This window comes from Suillus bovinus, assembly GCF_016758785.1.
Source record: "Suillus bovinus strain UH-Sbo-P2 chromosome Unknown EDB93scaffold_201, whole genome shotgun sequence".
In the NCBI taxonomy this organism is placed as follows: Eukaryota; Fungi; Basidiomycota; class Agaricomycetes; order Boletales; family Suillaceae; genus Suillus; species Suillus bovinus.
Window position 1 is genome coordinate 1 of NW_024542257.1, and position 22,638 is coordinate 22,638.

Below are 22,638 nucleotides of genomic sequence, written 5' to 3' on the forward strand. Positions count from 1 at the left end.
CAGAACATATTCTGAATATTATGATATAGTTTTTGCAAGGACTTGATGAAGAACTCATCGAGGAAATTTAATTGTACAGTAGAGTGGTTGTGTACAAAGGACCGTGGGATCACTGTAGAAACCTATTTAAAGACACGCTCTGCATTTGGGCATTGAAACGCGTTGCAAGGCGTTGAAATCTAAATTAGGAATTTCCGACATTATCTTGACCAAAATCGACTCTCGTGTGTGTACATTTTCTAAATGCTAGAAGACCACCCCTGAGTCTTCCAAGCAGCTTTCATGTTGTCTTGCAACCGCAATACCGCTGGTAAATTGAGGCCTTACACGCCCTTTTAATATATTCAACCAAAATTACAATTTTCCGACATATATTATGTAACTAACTATTCAATGATCGTGCCTGAGTTCCTATTTGTAGTGTAGTCAGCCATCGGATAAATCCATCATTTACTTAGTATACGTCGATCATCCGGTCAGTTTCACGCTTCGATCAGCAGAGTGGCCAGCACTCCTTACAAAATTGCAAGTGAAACAGATTCTAGTGTGCCACAGCCCCAGGGGGGCAAAACCGCCAAGTGCCAGTACAACTGACATTTGTCGCACTGACAAAAGTCCTAAAGTTTAGGACCTAAACATGTCATCAATGGGACAGCATGTTTCATGATAATACTGATTAAATGAAACAGGACTCGTGTTGCTGTGAGTGCCAATTTCACATGCGATCGAAAATTCAGCGCGGATTTGATATGCAGTGCTCAAAAATTTACTAGTAAAATTGAACTCGCTGTCCGGGCAACTATGAGCGCTGACGTGGGTTCCATAAGGATGATACTTTATAAGGCCTATTTCGTGCGTTGGATATAATAAGATTTGCGTACTGCTCTAAACATGTATCCTTCAGTCGATGGTCGCCCTAGTATCCTTGCTGTCTTACCTCTTTCCCTTGTTGTCTTCATAGCCCTCAGGCGGTTCACAAAGAACCGACGGAACAAACTTTGCTTTCCTCCTGGCCCGGTACCCCTCCCACTGGTAGGAAACGTCTTATCTATCGACAGCAAGGAACCTTGGCTGTCGTATACCGAATTGGGTGCTGCCTATGGTACGTGGGGAGATGGTATGGTCCAATCATTGTGGTGTAAATCATAATATCAGGTGACTTGATTTTCGTGCGGCTTCTGGGCCAGGAAGTCGTATCAATCAATTCCCAGCACATCGCAGAAGCTTTGTTGGATAAGCGGTCCGAGATTTACTCTGATCGACCATACATAGCCACAGCCGAACAGTGCGTTATAATATCTACCTCGTTCACCTAGTCTGAGGTGCAGTCAGATTTGGTTGGTCCGCGATCACCTTTGCATTTACAGGTTATGGTGACGAATGGCGTCTTTCTCGGAGACTCTTCCACCAAGCTTTCCGTGCTAACTCTGCACTCAAGGTTCGCCCGATGCAGATCAGCCGGGCTCGTGAAATGATTGTCAACCTAATCGATGACCCTAAACACTATCATTCTCACTTCGCAACGTCAGTCAATTTGTTTGAATTTATCACGCAATTACCAATTTATCCACAGGTTCTCGTCATCAGTTGGGATGTCTGTCATATATGACTACCAACCCAGCACTCGCGATGATCCTCTGGTTCGAATCTTGGAAGATACAGTAGCTGTTGGACTTGAGATGACGACCCCAGAGAGGACAATCTTGCTTCAACTCTTCCCCTTCTGTGAGTTCACTCTCGCTGATGAAAAAGACTTGACGACGCAACCTCGTGCAGTACTGAAGTTACCTGATTGGTGCTGGGGATCCTCCATCAAACGCGCTGCTCAAATTTCGACCAGTTGTATGGAAAAAATGAGGGACTTGCCGTTTCAATCTATGGAGCAGCATACGGTGGGCTCGCTTTTGATAAAGTTCGGAGCTACATGTTGAGTACATGTCTGCAAAGGCTGGAAGCTCGTTCCTCGGCCAGTCTTCGATGGTTACAGAAAGTTTGCAACAGATGGAGAAGCAAGACGAGGCATATAAGCCAATGTTCGAGGTTGCCTTGAAGAGAGCAGCTGCAGCTGGTGTTATGCAGTCATATGAAACGGTCAGCAGATGTCACGAATCATATCATGTGTTGCTTAAACTCCTCACAGACCACGTCGACCTTAATGGTTTTTGTTCTCGCTATGGTATTGCATCCAGAGGTTCAGAGACGCGCACAAGCAGAAATAGACTCGGTGATCGGAAGAGATCGATTGCCTGTGTTTGAGGACAGAACATCACTACCCTATGTTGAATCGATTCTACGGGAGACTTTTCGATGGCACCCCATTCTACCCCTTGGTAATGTTACTTGCTGTATTTATTTCGCCTGTGCTAAAAATGATAATATAGGTGTTCCACATGCCACCTCGAGCGATGATACATACAATGGTTATTTCATTCCGAAAGGTCTGCTATTCTTATCCACTGATCAAATCATTTGTAACATCGCACATCAGGAACGACTGTCATGTGTAACATCTGGTGAGCTAAATTCTCCACAGGTTTCGAGATACTAATGTCACATCATAGGGCTATTTCACGGGACGAAAAACGGTATCCGAATGCATCTCATTTTATCCCGGAGAGATTCCTAGATGTTAACGGCGCGTTAACTGATGATGACCCAGCGGGATACGTTTTTGGCTTAGGCCGGCGCGCATGTCCAGGTGAGTTGATCCACTTCACCGCCACATAGCATGCGATGAGCCAATGCTTTTTTTACTTAGGACGGTATGCCGGTGATGCCTCTGTGTGGTCTGCAATAGCGACCATGTTAGCCACGGTGGACTTTTCCTTTGCCAAGGATGACAATGGCAAAGTGATCGATTTCACCCCTCAATTCAACCCGGGACTCGTTCGGTACTTTGTTTCATCATCTCGTTCTCCCGACATTAACATTCGTATCGCTTTAGCTCCTTGATGAACTTCCCTTGCAATATTACACTACGTTCTCATGTGACCCCAGGACTCGAGGATTTCATCTGATCCGGATTATGACATGTATACAAGAACTCGTTTGGATTTCCTTGCAATGTGCAGTTCATGGGACGCTGTACCAGGGTGGTCTGGCACAGGTTGTTTGAAGTGCGGAGCAGTAGTCCCACGCCGTGTTGTTGATAGATACAACCGTAGCCTCCCGTTATAGAGGTTTGACCTTGGATTCCCTTTGTAGTCTGTCCCCGGTCCAACGCTGAAGTCCATGGATTGAAGCTCAAACCTAAACGAAAGAAGTGAACGCGTATGCTATGCACCATATATTCAGTTATACTCGTCTGTATGTGCCATGATTGATTTGGGGTACCATATCCATATTCACATGATGTACCCAGCTATATGACTCGAACGTACCCACCCTCAAAAACGTGGAGTTGGAAGTTCGATATCGTGTCAATGGATATTAGTAGGTCTTGCAAGTGAGGGCATTTACGGAGCGCTGTGAATAAGAATAACACACGAAATAAACAATAATACTAGCTCGCAAATAAAAAGGTGCGAATGCACTTCACGAACCTCACGACGAGAAAACACGATTCACGAAGTAGCGAAACTTGAACTTCGTGCAGAGAAAGAAATAAAAGGGCAAAAGAACTCAAAACGAGGATGGGATAGTTGTCAACAAGTGCAATATCACTGGCCATTGGCGTGCAAAGGAGGCACAACAATGTAACAGCACAAGACGAGTTTGCACTGGGATGGGTTGGGACTGTGCGGTCTCTGCACCTGGTGCGGTGATGTTAGTACCTGGAGCGGGTGTTGTGGACGTCAGAGGAGCGACATGCTGAGGTAACGATGATGACGTTTAGGCTTGCAGTTGACTGCGCTGCTGCTGACAAGTCTGCTGTGTTTATTTTCCTGGCCGCGAAGCAACAGCCAACGGTTGCAGAGAATATATTGAACCATGCCTATTTCAAACGTACGCGACGAAAGTCGAACCTTTCTGGCCTGTACTACTGTTGGAACTTCAACAGTAAGAGGACTGAGAGGAGAGAAGATGCTTGGCCGGTTTAATATGAGAACGACGAAAGGCCGAAGAGCTTAGTTTGAATATTGCTCATCGCGGCTGGCTGAGAGCACGCATGACAGAACGGGAAGTTGGGATTGCACTGCTTTAGGATATCAAGAAATGGTCCATATGACGTACTGTCTGATCATTCGATACACTCACGAGGCGAACGATCCGAGACAAATACAAGGCGTGGTGTCCCATCGGGTGGAAGAGAAAAGGACTAGAATGAGACTTGTTGGAAATTTCTAGGCAACATTTGAAGAGAATGGTTATTCGTATTTCCCTCGAAGTTGTGGCTCTTTCAAAGTTAACCAATCCTCGCGACCGCATCTCTTGAAGTTTGTAGAACTTATACAATTGAATGGAGGTCGAAGACCAAGTTTCTTGTGCGGTCGCTGCCAGAGTCTCGAACGTCCGATGATCCTAGGTATCTGCTTGGGTATTAGAATTGAACCATAACATCGATGAACTCACGACATTTAGATTTGTGATAAGCCAGATGAACACCAAAGATGGAAGGAGCTCAATGGAAGTGTTCACGCTCTTTTTCTTTTTCAACTTGCTAGGCGGGACCGGACACGGTACTTGGTTGTTCCCAAACTCCTTGAATTAAGCTGACTCTGACTTGCAGGGATTATAACGAGCCAAATATTGTTGCCTCCTCTTTTATCATTGCTCGAAAATCGGGCTTCGAAGGCTTCTTCAAGCTCAAATTCTATAGCTAATATCACAGGCATGCCGCAGACTCGGACACGCGCAAAAACTACAGCGTCCGCTCCTAGTACCCATGACCTTCCTTCTTCATCTCCTGCACCGGTAACTAGTTCTTCGCCAACTCGGGCTACACCGTATAAGCGCTCCAGGGGACCCGCAGCGGCATCAGCAGAACCGATTAAGAGTACTCAACCTCGCGTTCGTACACCTCTGACAATCCGCTTGCCAAGAGCATCGCTTGTAGGACATGCGACAACATTATCTATCGCAAAGAACACATCTACATCGTCTCTTACCGCTTCTGCACCTGCTGTTGGTATCAATATTGGTACTGGTGCTCCTATTCCCACCTCATCCATACGCACCCCCATACCTGCGCCTGCTCCACGCGTAAGTACACCACCTCCGACGTCATCAACTGTATCACAACCTACATCTACAACCTCTCCGCGGCCTCCTCCGTCGGCGCTGTCACCGGCTATAACCGCACCAAAACCTCCACTTGTATCATCTGCTTGCCTACCTGCCCCACCTATTTATACTTTCCCGCCACCCCCACCACCTCCAAATCATGTCGATGACCCTGCAGCTGCAGCGCGTGCCTCATCGACCATGCAACTCCCCACATCTGTGACACATAATGCCAGTGCAACAGCTCTATCAGCCCTACCCCCGCCATTAGCAAATACCTCGGTTTCCACTTCTCCGCGCTGTCCTACACCTCCCCCATCATCGCACACTTCACACTCCACATCAAATACTCTACGTCCTGTTCAGCGCACGCTAGCCATGGCTTCCGAATCGCAGATTACTAGCCGACAAGCAACTCAGGCTCAATATCCTACTCCATCCTCAGCAGGAGCCTTACCTTCCCCAACTTCTGGTGTAGACTTCGAGTCTGATTATGCAGTCGATGCAATGGAAGTGGATACGGAAGGCATTTCAGCGATGGTTAACAGTCGCAATAACTCGGTATGTTTCCTTCAGTCATTCTGGCTTATTCATTCGTCAACTTGTTTCCAGACAGCTCCAAAAACATCAGACAGGCATCGTGAGGCAAATAAAAAATACAGGCAGCGGCTGAAGGAAAGAATAAAAAATGGCGAGATGTATGTGCTCCCTGCTTCAATCTAACGGGTTAACTTATTGATTCCAATCAGTGACGAACTAGAAGCTGAGAGAATGAAAGAGAGGAAGCGGATTAATGCCCGTAATTCTCGGTGAGCCGAACATAATTGCTGCGTTATCATCAATTCAATCATCTTGGTAGTGCTCGAAGGAAACTGGCGATGCGCAACCAAGCAGCTAAAGATAATAACTCCATGTCAAGTGTCGAGCCAGGTCCGCTTCTCGCTTCTAGCATCGAACCATCTCTCCCTCCACCCGTTGACCCAGCCCCAAGTCCTGGCGATTTCTTGTTATGCCTCCCCGATACGAATCCACCAATGGGATCTTACTACTCCACGACCTTTCACGAAATTCTTACCAAAACTGATCCCAATACCGGGAGCAGCGACGGCGCAAGCACCACCTATCCACAGTTCGAGCACGATAGCCACCCCAGCTTCGACTTCAAAGCTGCTATGCCTCCTGCTGTCTTCCCACTCACCAAAGCCCGAGATTTCTGCGACGCCTGTACGATGACGGACCCCGCTCCAGATCTCTCAAAAGAAAGCGACATCCCCTCATCTCTAGAACCCATCGCCCCCGCCCTCGCCCGTCATCCCCACAGACAACTCACCACCGATCGCCTTCATGATTTCACCGCGAATCCACTACAGCTCCTCGATAAAGCCTTCCTCCTCATAGTCCCTGATCCAAGCAGTACCCTCGGGAAACTCGTTTTATGTAAAGTCCTAGAGTACCGGGTGTCTTCTGCTGGACATCGGTTTCTCGTGCAGTTTTGGGGGGACAAGAAAGCGAGTGAGATGGGTCTGGATAGGATGATGGAGGTGTTAGAAGGTGGGTACGAGATTGATCCCCCGCCTGCTGGTCCTAGTGCTGGACCTCAGGGGGCGGGGTTAGCGGGGAGAGTGTTTGGTGCGTTACGATCGTTTACGGGGTTTTAGATGCGTCCAGGAGGCGTTTGATCTTATGACTTTTATTTTATTTCATATTCCTTCCAACGCTGTTGTGTGTTGTATCTACTTTGTTATTGTGCTGCACTTCTCGCGTTGCTTTAGCTGGTGTGGATCTACTTTTACCTGCATACTGTCATTATCTTTTTTCGTTTGTTATTTTTTTTGGCTGTTTTACGTGTTACTTGCTTGTTACTTACTATGTTGTTATCATACAGATATTGATAGTAATGATGATGCGGTTTCCTTGCAGGCAATGTAGTCGGATTGAAGTCTGATCAAACGCCGGCCGAACTAGAGGCTATGCCGTGACGTCTACCAACAAGTAAAATAGCAAATGTGCTCTGCAGCCCGTAGCAGTCGCAGCAGTCGCGCAGCATTTTCACGTTGCCCCTCAAACACTTCCCCGGAAACCCAATTGCAATGGTTCGAGGCGTTTACCATAATGGTGATCTCGCGACATTCATGCAAGATCTGCATGTTTTTCATAACACAATGAAATCTAGGTGGGCATTTTGAGACGTTGGTGATGATCAGAGCAACACTACATGCATTCAACTGGAAGCTCACAAAGACAGTTATTGAAATTTACAGGTTCATCAAATCAACGCGCATACGATCTGCATTTTGGATCATTCCAAGGTGCAAGTCGAGCCATTCAGCTCGCAACTGAATAGATTCGACTGGGGTGCCTTGAAGTTATATTCCAATTCACGTGCATATGACGTGATGGCGGGAGTCCAACTAGGCAAAAGGGCGATGGAGGAAAGGCCTATTATAATTGGAGAATTTGAGACACAGTTCGGCATTTGACTGTAGCGGGTCGTCGGAGCCGGGAGAGCTGCCGGCAAAACTGAGCAGTTTTGCCAACCACACTATCTGAGGTTTGAATGATGAAGCGATGGGTAAGATCTGGACTCCTGAGACCAGTGATTGGAAGCGTTCTGAATACACACGCTCCTGCAGGTTCTGCCAAAATGTCTGCCATCTAACAGTATTAACAATTCTGCCAAATCTATCAGAATCGTGAGCAAAAGTGTACGCAGAATATAAAAGCTGGTCGTCGTCCCAGTGTTCCCTCATCCTCAGAGATATCATTCAACTTGAAGATCCTCCCTATAAATCATCTCGCACAGAAAATGCGTCTCTCCTTCCTTGTCGTTATTGTTACTTTGACAGCATCTATGTCCGTCGGTGCATGTACCGAATTGGGACATTCCTGCTCGAGAACAGAAGATTGCTGTGTGGACTATGTTTGTAACGGTGTCGTGAGTATGAGCAGCTACCAGGATCAACCGCATAACTCACCTGTGCGCCTTAGAGTGGCAATCGCACCTGTGCACCTTAGAATGGCAATTTGAGGTGCCTGCCGTGAAGAAGTCAAATCTGCCTTGCGGGGTGTTTGGATATGGAATCAGCGAATGGGCAAATAGACCGTCTCGCATTTGTCAGAAAAGCATCCATGTATGACTGAGTCTAGCGCTCGAAGGATGTATGAAGAAAATGCATGAAACGTACTGAATAGACGGTCCTCGCCAACTGGTGTGCAAATCGACCTATCGATTCAAAGACCAATTAGAATGCGAAGCGTCAATGATTGTTATTGATGAAAACATAGAAACAACGAGACGACAAAAGGAGGATATAAAGAATGAATGCAATTGTCCATGTTCTAACACAATCATTAGCCGTCGTCGGTGGACGGGAGACGCGCAACAGAGAATCAGCACAACATGCGCCCATCATTTGGGGTTCTCGACGTGTTTCGCCTTGTTGCTAGCTAGTTCCGGCTGCCGGACAATATACAATGCCTGCGAGAACACATCGCCGAAAAGAGGCACCTTCTTGTCATCTAGTGCAGGAACATCGACGACAGGAGGACTGTGACGGGAGGAAGTTCTAGGTTCTGGGCATTGCTGAGGTTTAATTGGTTCATCAATGTCAGGTGGGGAACGTTGGGATAGTTGGGGAAAACAAGTGAGGAGAGCAGGTGGACATTATCTCCAGGTCCATAGTGTAAAAGCACTACGGCCGCAGCGATGTAGAAAAGCGATTTCGGGGTCCAGACGGCGATCTGCTGTCTCGAGAAGCCCACTTGAGCCACTGCTGAATCCGGCGATTAGCTTCTTTTCACATCTGAGATTGAACATATCCACATTACAAGCCTTTCAAAATAAAGCATGTGAAATTTTACCAGCACTCTGCAGAACAGTTAATCCTGCTGATGGGCCCAGTCGGCCCTCGTCACAGGTCACGGAAGTGTTCCACAGCAATCCAAACTGACAGACACAGTGCGAGAACCTCTGTCGAGCATCGGTTCAATTCGATGAATATCTGGGGGGCGTCACTAGTACAACAGGCCATCGATTGAGATGGACATCACATTCGTGTTATTTGCGCCGCAGATCGATCGAAGCACGGCCTTCGTTCGCCCTCTTGGAACTGGCTCTCGATATCCCACATGAAAGTAATTTCGCACCCAACAATTGAGGATGTGGTGGTGGCATCCATTGACACGATCATTCTCACTAACGTCAGTCTCTCTACGGACATATCTCAGATGACACTCATCAATTTTGCATAAGAGCAAGCGCGTGGGGATGCCAGTCACAGTATATTGATAATTGCACGAATTAGATACGCATGTCAACGGCACCATGTCATGGGTGATGGATCGCCATACAAAACTCTAGAAGAAGTACTTCAAGTCCATGGCGGCCATTGCTGAAATCTATCTCTGAAAGACAATTTTACTACAATCCAGTTCCGAGAAGATCCACAAATTCTGAACGGATAATGAGAGCATGGTGAAATATTACAAGGAAAGACCATAACGAAGCAAAAATGATAAGACTGTTAATGACAAGAGGATAGAATGGCACAGGGAAACAAAACACCGAGTCAATTCCGTCGTAAATTGTGGGGTGAAGTTGATCATTTCCCCCTGGTCATCCTTAGCAAAAGAAAATTCGACCGTGGCCAACATGGTCGCAATAGCAGACCAGAGTGGTATCACCAGTGTACCGGCCTAGTGAAAGAGTAACTCAACACACACATCATACGAGAGTAGGATAACCCAACCAACCTGGGCATACACGCCGGCCAGTGTATTCCGCAGGGTTATCATTGGTCAATGCCTCGTTAGCGTCCAAGAACCTCTCTGGTATGAAACGAGATGCGTCAGGGTACAGCCTTTCATCCTGTGAAATATCCCTGTAATGTAACATTAGTATCCTGAAAGATGGGGAGAATCTTGGTATCTGACCATATATTGAATATGACAGCTGTTCCTGGAGTACAAAACTACAAATGATTGGTTCACTGGATGAGAACAAAAAACCTTTTGGAATGAATATATATCATTACGCGTGGTAGCATGTGGTATACCTATAGGATCATCTTAAGTGAAGGCGAGATTGCTCAGCGAGGAAAACTACCAAGGGGTGCAATAGGCTGCCATCTCATAGTCTCCCGCAGAATTGATTCAACGTATTGTAGTGATGCACTGTTTTCAAATGTAGGTACGCGATCTTGTCCAATCACTGAGTCGATTTCCGCTTGTGCGCGTCGCGGAAAATCTGGGTAAGACACCATGGCGAGAACAAAGCCATCAGGGTTGAAACCGTCTGTAAAGAGGCTGAGCGCACACAGTATGGTTGGGATATAAGCTGACTGACTCATCCACCTGCATAACATGCAATTGTCAAGAGCATAGCGTCCCTCGTAAAAAGTGACAAACCTATCATAGCAGTAGTAGGCCGAGCTAGTAGCAGTTGCCTTCACATCAGTCTCGAACATTAGTTTGGATCACGCCTCATCTTTCTCCTTCATCCGTCGCAAATTTTCTGCTATCATTGACAATTGGTCAAGTGACGAGCTGTCGGCCTTTGCAAGCATAGAGTCAGTACCTGGGACCAAACCAACAGAGACAGGGCCCACCATATGCTGCTGTGTATACCGAAACGGCACATCGGTCATTTCTCTCATGCGATTGGCCGAAGGTCGAGCATTGAGGATCCCCAACACCAGTCAGGTAACTTCAGTACTGTGCGACGATACAAAATGTTGACTCTTTCCGTGAGAAAGGATGCTAAGCTTACAAAAGGGTAAGGCCTTGAGCAGAGCTTCTCTCTCAGAGGTCATCATGTCAAGGCCAACAGTCAGTGCATTTTCCATGATTTGAACCAGAGGATCATCACGAGTGCTGGTCCGGTAGTCATATACAACTGACAGCGAGACAGCGGACGAGAACCTATAGATAGGTTGATAATTGCTCGAAATTTGCAAACATATCAGCAGGTTGACGTCGCAAAGTGGGAATGAGTCCATAGATCAGGTTGACGATCATCTCACGAGCCCCTCTGATCTGCATCGGACGAAACCTGAGTGCAGAGTCGAACCGGAAAGTTTGATGGAAGTTTCGTCGACAATGAGATATACCTCATGAATGCAAAGTTCATCGACCAGCCACATCTGTTTTGCAAATCAGATTGATTGAAAACACCTACAAACGTCCTCTTAATCCCAAAGAGAGATTGATCCGAGCGCATGGGTGACGCAAATATCGATTGCGAGGAGAGTCAGACACAGGTGGGGAGGAAGGAAGTTAAATTGAGTGTGTGCAGTCCACATGTCCTCCATCCATCATGAGTGGTGCGAAGCAGGACGACGACGACCAAAACCAATGAAAAATCCGCAGCAGTTCACTCCACACACAACGTCCGCCGCTCCATCAGTTGTGCCTTGTGCATGTGTTTGTATTGGTTGCACTTGAGACGCTTGTGCCCCTGCTGGCTGACCTGATTGCATTGAATTGTCGGCCTCGTTGCCATTTGTGCGTTGCATGGCTGCGGCCGCTTCCGCATCGGTTTCAGGGACAATGGCATATCTCTGCGTTGTGTTTCAATGGGATCAAGGGAGAGCAAAGGCAAGCCACTCACATCTTCATCTTGAGCCAGAGGTACATTGACGATGCTGCTTGACTTTTTTAGAGGACGTAAGCTGAAATTCCAATATCGGGATTTGCGAGGGGATGGTGGGAGCGTATCTCTAGGTTGGGCACTGGACCGGAGGGAACCAAGCAATCTGCGCCAATGAAGGAACGATGGACTCGGAGACGGAGCTGCACGACTTGAGTCGTTGCCGAAGAAATCATTGCCCTGTATCAAAGTCAAATTAGTAAGAGCTAAAGAACGAAAAATTCTACTGACATATTTTGCCGAGCCTCTGGGATTGCCCTGTTGTGTGAGATGCAGAATGGACATTAAGAATCTAGCGAGACATGAGAGAATACAAGTTCCTCACGATTGGTTGCCGCACAACTCTCGGTTGGGCTGGATGTCCCTGGTATAAAGTGAGACGTGGTGTGAAAGAGCAGCAGAGATGACTTGCCTTGAACTTTCTATCCGCACCCTAAATCGTCAAAACTGTTCAGCAGGGAAATAAAGCAACAAAGCACATACATACCATAACTTTGAGTGCCGCCTCCAAGCTCCATATATATATATTTGTGTCTGGTCCAGAGCTGGCAATGTATTTTCCATCGGGGGACATGGCAACAGCAAAGACTCTGTCATCATGCAAGGGTGAATCTCCTACTGGCTGATTGGTCTTGAGATCCCAGATACGAATGGAGCAGTCTTCTGATGCGCTAACAATATAGCGTTCATCAGGAGTAAGACAGAGCGAGCTGACGTAGTTGGTGTGACCCCGAAAAACAACGAGTTCCTGTCCATCAATCGCCCGCCATTTTCGGATGGTACGATTGATTGACCCAGAGAATATATGTGCGCCGTCCTTGGACCAACACAATGACGTCACCCACCAGTCATCGATCTTGATGAGCAGTTTGCCGTCCTTTGACCACACGCAGATTACCATATCCACACTGCCACTCGCGAATTTGTCGCCTTGTGGAGCATATTTGACAGTTTGGACCCATCCACTGGCCTCTATTGGTGGTGCTGTTTGTCGACCAGTATCCGGGTTCCAGCGTCGTATGGTGCCATCCTGCGATCCACTTGCTATCTCCAGGGCATTGGGAGACCAATCAAGGCACCTCACTGGAGCATCATGCCCCTCCCACGGATCTCCGATCATGCTGCCCTCCTTTATATTCCACAACCGCAGTAAGCCGTCTGCACTTCCACAAACGACCATTGTCTCATCCGGGGAGACTGCCATTGTGACTATCACTCCCTCATCACTATTCAAAGGTTTTCCTACTGGCTCTCCGTCTCTTTCCCACTGACGAATCGAACCATCATCAGATACGCTCATTATATTGCCACTGGTATCCAAGTAGGCAAGGTCCCATATGCGTTCAGTGTGACCCTCGATGACGCACTCAGGTATCAAGCTTCCTGCCGGACGTTCTGGCTTGGGTTTCTTCCACGACGTAGTCCGATTCTTATGATTGACAAAGTAGGACCGACCCAGTGGTGAAATGTACCATTCGTATCTCGGATCAACAAGATCTCCAGGATCATCTATGGTCAACCGTGAGTTCGTCGTTCCTTGTCGTGATTTCGTCGCTCACCTAGTCGCACTCCTGGTAAAGGTCGGTTCCACGAGGACATTACGAGCGTATGATCTTGATATCGTGTTTCAGCATCCGACGACGTCTTATACTGATGCCAATTAGGAGGAAGCGCTTCATTCCCGCCTGCTTCCAATTGAGTAAGCTAGTGGGTATCATGAGGGAGCTGCTCACCTTTCCAAAGTGCATCCTGCCGGTGCTGTGCATCATATGGTGGTGGATCCTTCGCACTCGTTTGATATATCGGCGAGTGCAGTAGCCCTTCTCCCCATCTCGTCGATGTGCTTGACTCGGCCTCTTCGTGTGGCATGACCTTGATAAATAAAGGATGCTAGGTTGTGCAGACGGACCGGACAGTGAAATACTGCACAAAGTCGATAATCGAGGGAAAGGAGAGATACAGGGTGAAGACGAAGAGAACTGCTATACGAGCCAGTTTTGCATGCTGTGGTTGCAGGCGCCTTGCTGAAACCGCATGTCAGTGGCCGTGTTACCAATCGAATCAAGTACCCCTCGGTCCGGTTCTAATTTTGAGGCAGTGGGGCGGCCGTTCGACGTCCATTGATTTGTTATGTGGACCAATATGAGCGGGTGCATGCACATCTCGAATTTATACGCCGTGCATAGCGCATAGCAAGCGTACCCCCCACCAATAGTGAGAAGTAATTACTAAATGACAGAGATGTAAGGGTCACTGTGCAATATTGCTATGATCAATATCCCCGGGCGTTGATACAGCAAGTATCTGGAGTCTGATTCTGCACCATTCTATCACGACACCACAAGCCAGGCTGCCCATCCCCATCGCTGATCAGTATCACCCATTGAACTATCGAGTTCCAGGCCGTCGAAGTGAAGCCGATGAGTTTGCTGTAGAACCTGGAAGATATATAAGATACGTTCCACAAATCCTGGACAGAAGACACCATTGCATGGGACATCAGGCCTCATTATTCAGTGAGAATGCAATCACAAAGCCAACAGCGATCATCCGAAAGTTTTAAAAGCAGTATGACGAACTCAAAATAGAGCTCCTTTCCACCACTTGCTGACCTTGGCTACAGAGTAGCGTGTACTCTTAGCCACACCAGCGCTTGCTATGCCCTTCCGTGACTGGACAGTTGCTGGGTACCGCACGGTCCTAATTATCTCTGGTAAGGAACATGAACATGAAGATCTCAAGATACAGACGGAAGAACATACCAGAGTTAAGAATCAAGGGAAGCTCCTTGTCGCCTGCGATACGGAGCCAATAAGCGCTGTCATCCGCCTCTCTAGGCGGACCACGCCCCTCGGCACGCTAATGAACGTGCTTGAGGAGCTCTTCTTAAGATACGCTGCCCTCCCATGCGGACTGGTATCCTGTTCCACGTTCTTGGAAGCGGAAGGCCCTGCGCAAGCCTTCAATACAACTGGACCTCCTGACGAGAAACCATATTTTCCACCTTTTCTCGATTCTCAGCTGGGAGCACCATCCGAGGGTCACCAGAGTAACTTATTCCTGCTATAGTTTTGAATAGCTCGCGTTGGGTAAAGGATTCCGGGAGCATGAGAAGGGCGGTGCGAAGCGCAGAGGTGAGATTGACTTGCTGAGTTAGTCGTACGCGTGCATCGTCTTTGATGATACGTAGAGGCTTGTGCATTCTCCCCGCGAGATAAAGCGTGCGCCAGTTAAGTAGGTCAGCGCATAGCGTGTCGACGGTTGTTACTCCAAACTTGATATTCCATGTCAGTAAAAGTAAGCGAATAGCAGAATGGTATGAACAAAAGTGACGCACGACCCCCTTCATCGGCACAAAAGTATTGAACCAAAGTCCAGGGCTGAGCTCTTGCGTTTTGGAGACAAACGACGAGCCTAGCACGCGTGCATGCAGGGGATAATGACAGGTATGCTGTTGCATGTTGATTGAGCGCCAATGATCAGGATGTATGAAGTCCAGCATCGGCCTATCTTCCTTGTCCTTCTGCTTCTCATATCCAGCTTGCTCAAAAATGCCAGATCCATAGGCAAACGCATATCGAATGGGTGCGTCAAAGTCTCTTGCGATATTTCTAGAAGGGCGCGAGTGGAGTCTGGTACCGGTAGGACTTGGTTCCGCCCGAAGCTTGGATGAAGAGTTGGAAGTGCTTGTCGTGAATGGGGAATGGCCGGACGGGGGCGCGAATAGAATTGCAACTGACGAGGCTTGCTTGTCTCTGGCTTTGAGAGGTGAAGCAGTGAAGTGAGGACAATGTGAGAAATAGTGACTACTTGTGGAGTCGGTGGTCAGTGAGTCCCAGTGAAAATCGACAAGAATGACGTAGATACATGTAGATATAGATCGAAAAAAATACTATCATTCGACGGGAAATGCACAATTTACACTTATTGCTGAATAGCAACACAACAACAACACATATTCGTATCGGATCTACTGTAGTGTATACTTTAGGTCTCTGTGCATTAGGCCCAACAAGAATTTTTTAATTTTGTTGCGAGCTTGTTGCAGCGGCAGCACTGGAAGTTGAGGTGTCGAAAACACAATAGAAATGCACAATTTCGTCACACTATGTCACGCGCGGCACCTCGGCCAATACACAATGATATTCACAGTCCGACAGCGTGCAAAGCGAATGAAAGTCCAGTGTTCCGCACCGTTCATAACTTCAAGCTTCAATAACGAGCTCCAAATCAAATTTCATTGAGGGAATAATATCTAGTAATAAACACTAGGATGTGCTGAGTGATCATTATTTGCTGAAACTCTATTTAATGGTGCAGGAAGGCCATGCAGGGGGTAAGGCATGTATCTGCCAGTGGACGGCCCAGCATGTAGCTGTGGTGGGAGGTCTTGTGAAGTTCGAAGAGGACGAGCCCCTTCTGGGGCTGGCATGTCATAGACATAGGGGCGCACAGTCTCCTTTGAAATAGGACGTCCAGTTGCACCCAAGAACTTCATCCAATCAATGAGAACCTCCTCTTGGGCTGGTGTAAGGTGCCGTTGTTTTGCATGCGCCTCGTCTCGTGGCAGAGTCAACCCTTCACATCTCCTACGCACTGTGGAATATATGTGCTCGACACCATGCATCTTGGCTGCTTGTAGGAGGCTTTTAGTTTCACCCCCACGCCATGTATCGATTGCATCCTTGATACGTTTTTCACGATCCTCGCGTGTGAGAGGAGGTTGTGAATGTGGTGAAGGGCGGTTGCGAAAAACTCGAGCTGTCCTTGGCATTGGTCGACTGTCCTTGTAATGTAACAATGTCCTCTGGTGTCTTCAAAGGAACAGATGCTGGTATGTGCCGATTCTGCCGAATGCAAAGAAAGCGGAGACTCAACCAAGCCGAGAGTGTGATTTCCCAATCTAGCCTGACCGTCACGCTTTGCTCATGAATCGCGAATAGCATGCTGTGGTGGTGTCCTATTGACATAGAAACACCTGGAGTAGATTCAGGATGGTGCATTTCACATATTTTGAACTTTCTGTGTTGATAGGTTAATGGGATCTGGGTGGATCTTGGATTTAGTGTCCAAAAATCACTCATTTTGGGCACACTCGCACAATGTTTCATCTCGGGAAGGCTTCACAGCACCGATTTTAAAATTTTGAATTGGTAGTATTATTGAATGTATGCTAATAATTGTCCACCAGCTGTTCCGAATGAAATATATGTAGAGTGGTGAGCTCTGGAGTGCATTGTGCATTATCCATCGATTGTGCATTCCGAATCAGGTGATAGTATGAGGAAATGAAATTTTTCGTTATGTTTCGACCTCTTTAGAAAAGTGGGACTTTTCGAGACGAAAAACGATAGAGACCGAAACGAACTTTTAATGCTTCGATACAATTTTAGTTGGCTTTAGATGGGTTTTAGATGCAAACATGTGCTGAAAATGTTCCAATTAGATGGCATGAATAGGTATCTAATGCCATTGAATGATGTATCTATAGGTATCGCTATGGTTAGGTAGTGGTATCGCTGCGCCCGCGCCCGCCATCCCGCCTCGTATCCATCCGCTACTCCTCGTCTGTATCATCGCCGGCGCCGTTCCTTTTGGTTGGTCCAGCCGAGCCGAGCTATAAGGCAAATCATTGTTAGTATGAAGATACTCGCGGATATCATGAATACCACGCACCTGTAGAGCCGCTTTGTGCTTGTATACCTCCAATAATAGTGCTAGTCAGTAGATAAATGACATCAATACAAAAACAACATACCTCTTTGTCAGTCTTCGATAGACCGTTCCAGTAGGTTGCAAAGACACTTGCCGGTTCTTTCTGATGGCTGTTCGATTGCCATTCGAGGGCACAAAGATTCCTATAATAATAATAGTGTTAGCCTTACTTGCTGTGACCGTAATAGATAAATCTTACCGTGCCGTGATCTTCGAGCTCACACGCATGGGCTTTGTGCTCGGCTGACGCTTCTTTGCAGGTTGGGCCTTCGAGTTGATTGCACTGGGAGTGGGCTCCGTGGGGGTTGCTACCAGGAGTTCCATCTTGACAGCGAGGGAAGCTGCATTGGTATCCGATGGGTCGTTGGATGGAGGGGTGATGATAGTCGGCTCGGCGCTAGTGGTTCCAGAAGTGGCAGAGTCGATGGAGGCAGGAGCTTTCTTTGGGATTGGCTTGGGGCGAGGTTTGAAGACAAGATTAGAACTAAATTAATAGTATCAGTAGAATGGAATTATCAATAGAGCGATCACTTACAGAGGATTGTTGACCTCCACAGTAATCACTTCCTTCTCTTTTCCTTTGTCGGTACGGGGAGGTGGGGTTGGTTCACGTTCTTCCACTTCAACTCGTTGTCTTTTCAATGCTGGTTCTGCGACAGGGTCAATATCAATGTTAACTCGTTTCTGAGAAGCTGAAGATGAGGAAGGAGAGGTAACCGCAGGCATTGAAGAAGATGAGGAAGGGGGGGTAACAGCAGGTGTCGCAGATGGTGAGGAAGAAGGAGGGGTAGCAGCAGGTGTTGAAGCCAGTAGGGACTTGTTGTTGTTGTTGTCATTGTCGGCAGTCTCTATGTCTTCGGACTTGACATGACCGCTAGTTTGTTTCTTCACAACGTGGTAGTTGTACCATTGGGAATAGTTGACGATCATTAATTTCATAGCTTTCCAATTGTCAGTGCATAGACGGAGTTCAATGTAATGTTTGCGTAGCATGTGAATAAGCCAGTGTAGGACTTTGAGTGATGCTTGGCCAATGGATTCGGGCGCGAGACCTTGAGATTCGAGTTGTCAAAAACATGACAGCATGAAAGGACGGATGGTTTTTGCCCGTTGTGCAGACACCGGCTGACCAGCTTGGTCTTGCAGGTAGGTAGGCCTTATACCCACTATTGATCTTCTCTGCAGGATTACGAGGAGGTCGATCAAATGAACCTGGCAGAAAGGGTGTTGCATCTGTGATCAGAGATCCATGTGCCTTCCAAGTCGCCTTCGTCAGAACAGCCCAGGCCCATGTGGATTTATCATCCGTAGTCTCGGCTCTAAAGGTTCCTCTCCAGAGGGGTAGAAGGAGATCGCCGGTATTGATGGCAGCGATGTGCATGATGTCAGAGCCAAAGCACAGTGGCACCAGCAAAATACGGTCAGTGTCGAAGCCACAGAAGATGCTTGGTTTTGTAATGCCTGTCTCGAGGCGTGCAAGCTCGTATTCGGCCATGTTGGAACAGCAGATCACATGCTTGAGGTTCTGTTCATAATCAAATGATCCGGGAAGGGGAAGCCGATCAATGAAGAAGTCGGGGTGATCAGGTTGATTAGTACCTTCAGGTTGACGTAGGGCAGGATAGTACGTAGGTGCACCTGGTTTGTGTCTCCCTGGGAGTCCGCAATAGAGACGACATGCAAATCTGCCATGGTGACCCACAAGGCCAGTAAGAAATGCCATCATCAGGAAAACCCTCCCCAGACAAATTTACTTAAAGATGTAACATTAGAACTAATCCTGCGTTATTATATCTAAATTTTACAAATTCAAGTTTTAGCTAGCTTAAGTCGGTTTTTTTACCCCCTAATAAAAACACAAGAATTAGCAACTATTTTCACTAATTCAAACACATTAGCATGACTTTTAGAATTGATTTTTTGATCTTAGACGAGGGTTCCAACCAAATCAGACAGAATAAGATACAAGAACAAAATTAAATTTGATTAAAAATGGGTATATGGGCAGTAGGTTAATTTAAATAACAGTGCGCGCTATGACCAACTGGGAGACTATGTATCAGCTTCATGATTCCGTATTGTACACTATGAAAACGAGCGGGGGATGATTCAGTCTTCTTCCATATTGTCAAGGTCAAGTAACTCGAATGCTTCGAGCTCAGCAGCATGGCCACCGGTAGTGGCGCCGCTGTATCGCAACTTCCTGCAAGCAAAGTGAGCATCGAGGCAATACTACCTAAGTGGAACTCACTGTGCAGCCTCATAGATGTCGGCCATCATACAGTGGAATTTTGCAGGTGCGTCCTTCTTCAGTTTTTCCAGGAACCTGACATGGTAGTTGTATGTCTCGCTGAATAAATTTCCTGTAAAGTTGAATTTTGATGATGAACCTTGCGACTTCCACAGAAGGGCTGTGTACACCTTTGCAACGAGTTAAACAGCACATCCGTACAATGACGACAAGCACATTACTGCAGTTGCAACCAATGCCAGCAAAGGGATAGGGACTTCGGGGTGCTGGCCTTTGTTGTTGGCAATTTCGACGAAGCGTTCCGCAAATTTGATGGCAATGGATTTCGAGCTATGAAAGAGCTGCCGATATATTAGGAAAATTAAGAGTTCACCCTGGTAGGGCTTCTTTCCAATGGGCGAAGCCTCGTTATTGATCTGTATAATTTCAACAATGTCAGTAGTACAGGCAAGGGGAGAGATCTCACATCAAACTTCAAGGCGTATATATATGCAAACTTATCCAATAGCCTTCTCGCTGCAGCTTTCCCAGTATCGGTGTGTCCAAGGCAAAAGTAACCATCGGCATGCGCACATGCGTCTTCCTTCAGCTCACAGCGCAATATTGGAACACGAGCATCCACCTCACATATGGTTAGAGACTGATATGAAAAGGTGCGAGTTGAACTCACCAAGCTACCAAGTTGTGACGCATACCGTTCGTCCGATTGAAGACATTCTTTGATTGAATGCACACCACATTTTTTGGCGACTACTATCAATGCTTGCAGTGCGACTTGGTTCTTGTCGACCAGTTCAGGATAGCCGTTGGCGAAATAAAGGTGGCACTTGACTTCCACAATTGTGGACTGAAGAACTCTATGAGTCTCTAAGTTCTGATCAAGTAATTTCACCTTTCCACTTTCTGTTTTAATGAGCAAGGCGATACTCTGAGTCTTCGCGTCAGAAGTAAGTTTCCGAGTCGGTGCAGTGCCTTCATTGTCAGAAAGTTGAAATTCTGATGAGTCACCACCAGTCGAGCAATCTTTAATGGACTCTGAAACTGCACATTCGACATCCATATTGGCCCAGGTAGGAGTCTCTACCGCTTGTTTGTGATGATCTTGGGCCAACTTGGCTTTTGAAGTGCCACATGATTTTGATGCTACCTGCTGCTTGTTGGTGACGACCGACACGACCTTCAAAGTTTCAAACGTGAGCTCACAAGCATATGATATAGCAAAGCTGACCTCATCTGAAAGCCTCATCGCAGCCAAATCTTCATCCTCACCATCAGTGGCACTGCTCTCATTACCGTCTGAATCAGTTAGTAAGCTATCCCTGACTCGGTTTGTCCCTGGACCGACTCGCATCAGAGTCAGCACTCTGCTCATCTTCATCTTTAGGCAATGCCACATCTTGCATAGCATAAGTTTGGCAGAGTTTTGCTGGTCGTCGATACTGCGCTGCACACGATGATTATGTGAGACTCGAACTTCCTTATTTGTCACGGCGACCTAGGCTGACCTTCAACCATCAGTGGAGCTTCCAGCAAGTCATCATCCGAGTCGCTATCCACCATGTCGTGATGATGCTCTGCCAGTGCCCAATGTAAGTACCATAACCGAGTTTTAAGTGTATCAATGGACTCAGTGTTGACAGCTTTCTTGATGCCACAGTCCTGTTTGACTTGCCAGTGGAGCTGGAGTTCCGACTTGGAGTAGGCACCAGTGACGTGCCAGTTCTCTTTTTGGGGGCAGGACGGTCTTGGCCTGATGTTACTGTTGCATTCTTGCGTCTTGGTTTGTCTTGCTTCCAAACTGAATCTCAGGTCAGTTTGATTTATTGATGGTGTTTTTGGTCGCTCACCTGCGTTTTTGATAGCTTTTTTCTTGGCACCACGCGCTTCTGTCAAGCCTCACAGTCAGTCACTTGCTGAGTTGCTTATACTCACTTACCTTGATCCTGCCGAGGTAAAGTCATTTATTATTATTTCTTTGTTTTTGAGACTCAAAAGAATAAAGGAGTGTTGAGGGACCTGTGCAGATTTTTTTTTAAACGAGTGTGAGTGACAGTCAAACGGAAGGGAATGGGACTGAAAATTTTACTAACACAATGTAACAGGGCAATTATGTAGCAGCAGTGAAGGGTGCTAAACTGACTTAGTATGTTTTCCCTCACTTTGCTGGCTGCAGTGCTAATATCTGCTAGGTTGATCCGGCCACCAATGACGGCAAATTGGACCATCTCTTCGCGACACCATCATACAGCCCGTTCTGCTCGCTATGGCTGCTGTACATGGTCCCCGGGCCATAATACCTACCCACCCTTCCCCATTTCAGAATACCCAGAGTGTTCCTCATTCACAAATGGGCTATCATCCTGCACTGTTGGTCAGTTTTTAGTAGCCGCTCGTCATATTCATATGGTTGATCGGGCACTGACTACCAGGCAGTGCTAATATCTGCTAGGTTGATCCGGCCACCAATGACGGCAAATTGGACCATCTCTTCGCGACACCATCATCCAGCCCATTCTGCTTGCTATGGCTGCTGTACATGGTCCCATAATACCTACCCACCCTTCCCCATTTCGGAATACCCAGAGTAGAGTGTTCCTCATTCGCGAATGGGCTATCATCCTGCACCGTCGGTCAGTTTTTAGTAGCTACTCGTCATATTCATATTTGCATATACCGTAACTTTAATAAGGTGGGTTAGTCCTTGAACTTAGTATTTGTTCGGGCCATTACTTACCACACCCTTGTTTCAGCTTCGTCATCCCTCCTGGCCAAATCCCCCACTCGTATCGGTACCCTTGGTCAGTCTTTAGTAGCCGCTCGTCATATTCATATTCATCCCCCACTCGTATCACTTCAGCTTCAT

The 22,638-nt window shown here is 47.1% G+C and overlaps 7 protein-coding genes across 7 annotated transcripts; 2 read left to right on the forward strand and 5 right to left on the reverse strand.

Moving 5' to 3' along the window:
• The first annotated feature begins 874 nt into the window (after positions 1-874).
• On the forward strand, positions 875-3,419 carry EDB93DRAFT_310763 (cytochrome P450). The gene is made up of 12 exons (XM_041456049.1): positions 875-1,102; positions 1,156-1,285; positions 1,333-1,524; positions 1,574-1,725; positions 1,777-1,892; positions 1,948-2,091; positions 2,141-2,330; positions 2,382-2,438; positions 2,489-2,513; positions 2,562-2,698; positions 2,759-2,891; positions 2,945-3,419. Exons 1-12 carry the CDS (start codon positions 892-894, stop codon positions 3,015-3,017), a joined length of 1,560 nt encoding a protein of 519 aa, XP_041300691.1. The 5' UTR covers positions 875-891; the 3' UTR covers positions 3,018-3,419.
• Positions 3,420-4,561: 1,142 nt separating this feature from the next.
• Positions 4,562-7,091, forward strand: EDB93DRAFT_1188325 (uncharacterized protein; the record flags this gene model as incomplete). The annotated part of the gene is made up of 5 exons (XM_041450855.1): positions 4,562-4,619; positions 4,670-5,724; positions 5,776-5,861; positions 5,913-5,972; positions 6,023-7,091. 5 exons carry the CDS (start codon positions 4,565-4,567, stop codon positions 6,819-6,821), a joined length of 2,055 nt encoding a protein of 684 aa, XP_041300692.1. The 3' UTR covers positions 6,822-7,091.
• A 2,554-nt stretch (positions 7,092-9,645) lies between these two features.
• EDB93DRAFT_1097180 (cytochrome P450) lies at positions 9,646-10,224 on the reverse strand (the record flags this gene model as incomplete). Its single annotated transcript, XM_041446862.1, has 3 exons — positions 9,646-9,858; positions 9,893-10,090; positions 10,171-10,224. Coding segments are annotated over 3 exons (465 nt in total), but the record flags the coding sequence as incomplete, so codon positions are not given.
• EDB93DRAFT_310917 (uncharacterized protein) lies at positions 10,008-10,770 on the reverse strand. The gene is made up of 4 exons (XM_041456050.1): position 10,770; positions 10,570-10,715; positions 10,096-10,515; positions 10,008-10,043 (listed from the first exon to the last, which is right to left on the reverse strand). The coding sequence occupies exons 2-3, from the start codon at positions 10,626-10,628 to the stop codon at positions 10,251-10,253; spliced, it is 324 nt and encodes a 107-aa protein (XP_041300694.1). The 5' UTR covers positions 10,629-10,715; position 10,770; the 3' UTR covers positions 10,008-10,043; positions 10,096-10,250.
• A 3,618-nt stretch (positions 10,771-14,388) lies between these two features.
• EDB93DRAFT_1243849 (mitochondrial matrix Mmp37-domain-containing protein) lies at positions 14,389-15,311 on the reverse strand (the record flags this gene model as incomplete). The annotated part of the gene is made up of 4 exons (XM_041452195.1): positions 14,389-14,519; positions 14,572-14,668; positions 14,787-15,083; positions 15,147-15,311. The coding sequence occupies 4 exons, from the start codon at positions 15,309-15,311 to the stop codon at positions 14,389-14,391; spliced, it is 690 nt and encodes a 229-aa protein (XP_041300695.1).
• Positions 15,312-17,366: 2,055 nt separating this feature from the next.
• On the reverse strand, positions 17,367-18,517 carry EDB93DRAFT_1341140 (uncharacterized protein; the record flags this gene model as incomplete). The annotated part of the gene is made up of 5 exons (XM_041455469.1): positions 17,367-17,426; positions 17,486-17,512; positions 17,568-17,667; positions 17,724-18,008; positions 18,060-18,517. The coding sequence occupies 5 exons, from the start codon at positions 18,515-18,517 to the stop codon at positions 17,367-17,369; spliced, it is 930 nt and encodes a 309-aa protein (XP_041300696.1).
• Positions 18,518-19,633: 1,116 nt separating this feature from the next.
• Positions 19,634-21,736, reverse strand: EDB93DRAFT_1257653 (uncharacterized protein; the record flags this gene model as incomplete). Its single annotated transcript, XM_041454107.1, has 10 exons — positions 19,634-19,727; positions 19,776-19,945; positions 19,997-20,191; positions 20,242-20,397; positions 20,446-20,952; positions 21,004-21,071; positions 21,121-21,219; positions 21,281-21,565; positions 21,623-21,661; positions 21,712-21,736. 10 exons carry the CDS (start codon positions 21,734-21,736, stop codon positions 19,634-19,636), a joined length of 1,638 nt encoding a protein of 545 aa, XP_041300697.1.
• Between the last annotated feature and the right edge of the window lie 902 nt (positions 21,737-22,638).

What these genes read in the sequence shown, in the direction of transcription:
- EDB93DRAFT_310763 (XM_041456049.1), top strand. Translation starts at nt 892, where the DNA reads ATGTATCCTTCAGTCGATGGTCGCCCTAGTATCCTTGCTGTCTTACCT. An exon ending in TTATGCAGTCATATGAAACG is followed by an intron (nt 2,092 to 2,140) that starts GTCAGCAGATGT and finishes AACTCCTCACAG; the next exon opens with ACCACGTCGACCTTAATGGT. An exon ending in GCACCCCATTCTACCCCTTG is followed by an intron (nt 2,331 to 2,381) that starts GTAATGTTACTT and finishes ATGATAATATAG; the next exon opens with GTGTTCCACATGCCACCTCG.
- EDB93DRAFT_310917 (XM_041456050.1), bottom strand. Translation starts at nt 10,628, where the DNA reads ATGTTCGAGACTGATGTGAAGGCAACTGCTACTAGCTCGGCCTACTAC. An exon ending in GCCTACTACTGCTATGATAG is followed by an intron (nt 10,516 to 10,569) that starts GTTTGTCACTTT and finishes CATGTTATGCAG; the next exon opens with GTGGATGAGTCAGTCAGCTT.